The sequence below is a fragment of the Hakea prostrata genome, chromosome 10 (genome assembly GCF_041222555.1).
Source record: "Hakea prostrata isolate BN-2017 chromosome 10, UWA_Hpros_2, whole genome shotgun sequence".
In the NCBI taxonomy this organism is placed as follows: Eukaryota; Viridiplantae; Streptophyta; class Magnoliopsida; order Proteales; family Proteaceae; genus Hakea; species Hakea prostrata.
In genome coordinates this window covers 6,171,873-6,176,787 of record NC_142609.1, presented here as the reverse complement: position 1 = coordinate 6,176,787, position 4,915 = coordinate 6,171,873, and the positions used below count along the sequence as shown (strand labels likewise).

General features: G+C 36.2%; 1 protein-coding gene across 1 annotated transcript; it reads right to left on the bottom strand.

Moving 5' to 3' along the window:
- Window positions 1-2,933: 2,933 nt before the first annotated feature.
- Window positions 2,934-3,811, bottom strand: LOC149001739 (uncharacterized). The gene is made up of 2 exons (XM_089137165.1): window positions 3,191-3,811; window positions 2,934-3,086 (listed from the first exon to the last, which is right to left on the bottom strand). The coding sequence occupies exons 1-2, from the start codon at window positions 3,809-3,811 to the stop codon at window positions 2,934-2,936; spliced, it is 774 nt and encodes a 257-aa protein (XP_088993291.1).
- Window positions 3,812-4,915: the final 1,104 nt, after the last annotated feature.

The following is a 4,915-nucleotide window of genomic DNA, read 5'->3' as shown; positions in this document are numbered from 1 at the left end:
TCTATAACAAGTAATTTGTCTCATTAAGCTTTGTGGAGTGGAAGCCACTAAGGGAGGGAAAAGAATGGGTGGGAACCTAAAGCTCTAATGCCCGATTAGATGCCATGAATTAGGATTAGAGAGAGACGTTTTTGAGTGATGGGAAGGGGAGGGGGGAGAGAGACTCAGTTTTACGTGGTTCGGTTGATCTATGCAACCTACGTTTACAGGAATGTGATTTTCTTCCTTGAGTTTTATTGTAGTACAACTTACATATATATATAGATACAAGAATCCTTGTTCAACAGTAGTCTAGGACTCTTGTTCTAGAGTTTGATTTACACAAGATTGGTATTATGGTTTTACACAGATTGAGTTTCCCATGTATTTGAGTGCAACTCTAAGTCTAGTCCAATTGTTGAGATGACGTAACCTTCTACAGACCTTGAGATGTTTGAGATGAAGTCAAATTCTAGGAGAGATAATGACAACCTGAAAAGGTTAATTTGGCCAAGACTTTAGATGTGCTTTCAGTAGAATCCTTCACGCATAGGAAGTGATGGCGGCTAGAACAACCCTATATAGATTCAGCTAGGGTTGGATGAGTAATTTGATCTTATTTGTTGAGGGCAAAAAATCATTATTATCCTTAACAATGATGCACTTGTAAGGTTAGAAGCTTCTCAATAGTGCATTGAGCTCTCAAATACTAAACTCCAGAGACATAGGTTCATTTGATCCGAACTCCATGAACAATTTTGTGTGTTTTTCTTCTTTTCCCTTTTCTTTTTGGTGTGTGCTAGAACTGGTGTCTCTCACCAAGGCCTAACAAAGTCGTTCAACTAATAATGGCAAGAGAACATCAACTGGCATATATAGTTGTTTAAATTATCTTTTGAATATCAACCTCTATAATGTCCATCACAACATGTGCAACAGCATTTACGTGAATGATATTTTCACAATTCATGCCAGCTTGATAATAATGACCTGCTTGAAACCATAGATAGAAGCGTTGCTACTAAATTTGCATTAAGTATAACAGCAAGAGTGTAGCTGTAAGTAGATACATTTTCCTTTGCTACACCAAATGAAATATTTATTATCACATTAATTGATATAGTCAATCTGCATTGATCTCTCAAATATCTCATTTGGTGTCGCCATGGGCAGATTGTCTTTGTAAGTTTTTTTTTTTTATCAATCTAAAGTCTTCTGTGATAAATATGAAAGGTAAGAGGACACTTGTAAAGTTTCTTCCATATCTTGATTTTGCTTTTGTATGATATGTCTGCAAAAAGAAGCTTATGGTGTTATTTTAAGCTGGGTTCACATTGGATTTGATATTTAGATATTGGAAAGGGGAAAAAGAAATCTAATGTGAGGCCACAACAAGGTTTAAAGTATCTCATGATACCATACGATACTAGCCGATATCCATATTTGACCTAACCGATACGATACATCTCGATACGTCTCTCCATTGAATTACACTAAATTAAATACATTAGTCAAAGTGATACAATACTCGATACAGGGCTATGTGTCTCTTAAAATCATTTGACCGATACGGTACTAGATTCCTATACTTTAAACCTTGGAGGCCAATGATGGATGCTAAGGTCCATTCAATTCAAAAATCTGACATAATCCTAATGTCGTATGACCTTGGTGATGAACAATATGGACTTACGTCCTTTTCATGTTCTTCTTCTGCTGCAACCAGTATTGAAGTTGGAACCATTGAAGAACTTCTAAAAAGTCATGAACTTCTACAATACTGCAACTATTTGATCAATAATGGTTTTTAGTATCGACTTCTTTTAAATCAAGAAAAATGAATATGAAAATTGATACTAGCTAGAAGCTGGAGAGGGGGATTAAAAACCATGTCAAACATGATCAGTTTAGATCCTCTATCCTCAACACTACTTTTACACCCTTCCACCATATCTTTAAGAGGAATTCTACTAGTATGCTGTGTCCTAGCTAGTTCTCCCAGCATTAGGATTATTCAGTCTCGATTGCTCAAATAAATATGTGGAGATTTCATCCACTTAAGTTAAAAGAATTAGACTTGACCCAATTTGGATCAATCAGACAAACCAATCACCAAATGGAATCTCTCCTCTTCTCCATCGAACTGTCCAGCAATTTCTTGGGCTTCCCCATCAATCTTTAAATCATGAGTTGCATTCGTTTGTTCTTGTTAAGATGTTAAACTATTCTTAGCATTTGAATAGAAAAGAGATCTAGAGAAATGAATTTGAGAACGAAGATGGGTTAGGGGATGTTGGTTTATTTTTATCTTTTGGTTTGGTTTCTTTGATTCGCTTTGGTTCGCTTTGGTTCTTACGTATCGGCTTCGTGTATGGTTTATTTATCTTAAATAGATTTATTCGCTAGACGTTCAAATCAAACTTCTATATTTATTGAAGACGGATGGTGCAATCCTAAATTGGACCATACAAACAACACGAAAGGGAACCCACCTTTTATCTATTTTAAAGGTAAGGATGTTATAGTTTTCTACGTCCAAGCCTCTCGTCCATTCACTTGTATGGGCAATGTTAATTCACTTGTTAAACGCAAAGTCTGAAATGAAATAAGCCCGTTTAGAAATGACAAAAACAAAGTCAGTTGGGACGAACAAGATCTGATAGCCACAAACACTATTCGTTAGGCCTATGGAGATCGAAGAAGATAGTAAGTACGACTGATGGCATGGACAAGGAGATTCTGACATGAGAGTCTGGTTTCCAAGAATACAGAACTAGCTTAGCAGAAATTTTCTAGCAACCACCTGCTGCTGTTATTTTAAAGCTTATGTACTTTACACTTTTTTCCCTTTCCCTGTCCCTGGCGACCAAATGTACTCAACAAAGTGAAAACAAAATTGTGGACAACTATTAGGGCTGAGATGTATGGAACGAGTGGTGTGATACGTCAGTCAATTAGTCTAGCTTGTCAAATGTTCTCTTCAGAGTCGATGAAGAAGAAGAAGAAGAAGAAGAAGAAGACTTGCTCAGTCTGTGAAGCTTTGAAGCCAGTTGCTGTAGTGTAGCATTTAGTTGAGCAGGGAATTTCTCGAACCACCCATCAAAAACCTGAAATCAGAACAAAGGAAACAAGCCAACCCCAGTAAAGATTGAGTCATGGGTACCAAACACATTGATGAATAAGAGATTAATTTGAAGCAATGCATGCTGACCTTGCAGTCAATGTCATGAAGAATCTTGCTTCCTTCACGGCAATGGGTAGAGCGAACAAGTTGAAGGTGATGAGCTTCAAGTTCATCTAGAATGGCAGAAACTGGTAAAACAAGCTGTGACGTTCCCTTAGGGTTCGAATCGAGCAGGGACACGTTGACAAGATATCCTCTTATACGAATTGACACAGACGTCGACGATGGCTCTGGTGAGACTCGGATTTCAGATTCCGATGAAACAGAACTGCGGTAGAGTACCTGAGCCAGCGGCACCGGAGATGGCGAACCACTGGAGGAATGAGAAGAGTTGGGTGATTCTTTCCTATTCTGGAGAGATCGGAGGCGAGCGACAGCCAAAGGGACGTAGTTGATGATCTCTTGGAGGATGGCTGACTGTTCTTTGCGAACTGTGTTGGCGTGTGGGAGCAGAGCGTGGAGGGACAGGAAGAGCTCTCGCATCGATTTGCGCCGCTCCCGCTCCGCCAACTTGTGACGCTCTCTAGCATCAACACCTCCTCCTCCTCCTCCTCCTCCTCCTCCTCCTCCTCCGGCGGTGGTTGGGTCTCCTGGTTTGCCGTCTGAGATCAATTCTACTCGGTCGCACTCCTTCAACTCCAACGCCATGGTTCTCCTGGTTTTCACTCTGTAACGAGTAGTACTTATTAGCCACGCCTCTTTCACCATAAGTTTGGTGGGACCAATTGAAGATTTCACTTTTAAATTTCTTATTAGATAATTTCTTATGGACTGATTCTATATTTTTAGGAAAAAATTATCAAATCCTGAATTTTGTGGTAATTTTTCTCCTCTAATCAATGAATTACCTAAATTATCCACCAATTTAATTAGTATTTTTGACCTTTTTAAAAAATTATATTCTAATTAAATTCTTTTTTTTTTTTTAGTAATTTACTCTTAGAGTTGGTTACTAGCATTCAAAATTAATTTTGTTTAGAATTTTTTTCATGCTGTTCACTTAGGTTGGGTGAAAACTGTTCGCAAAACTTACATCCTGCCCAATCTATTTAGGCCAATGATTTTGACCCAGATTTGAGTCTAGACCCGCCACCCATATGGAGAGGAATTAATTATAATCACATTAGTGAATATTTGACACGTGTCAAATTTTAAAAACATGATCATGTTTTGTAAAAAATTAATAAAAATATATTATATTTTCATTACCAATGTAGTAAGCATCCACCTGATTTTGGCTCGATGGTGACCCTAATTTTGGCTCTAGTCTTAATATTAATTTGACCATAATCATGTATTAGATTTTTACCCTAATCTTCACATTAACATTGATATAACTATAAGTCTCGACTTTAACCTTCAGTCATTTTTGATCATATTAGAACTATGAGTTCACTTTTTATATTATTTTTAAGATAATTTTTATTTTTCAAACTAAGTCATTTTTAGTTCCAAAATATCATTGATTTTTTTTTTTTTGAACTAAGACGAGATAATATATTATAAATAATAAAAACTAATATATAGAGAATTAATATCTAACAAATCTACACCCCAACTTCTCATCATGAATATTGACATTTTTCTTTTGCTTCCAATGTGATATTTCAGAGACAAAATAAAATAAAATTATTAAGGACATATAGCTATATATGTAACTAAAATATAATTTTCTTTAACTATGAAAAAAATATCACTATTAAATTATTGTTGATTTACTTGTTAACAAAGTTTTGAATATGATTTTTTTTT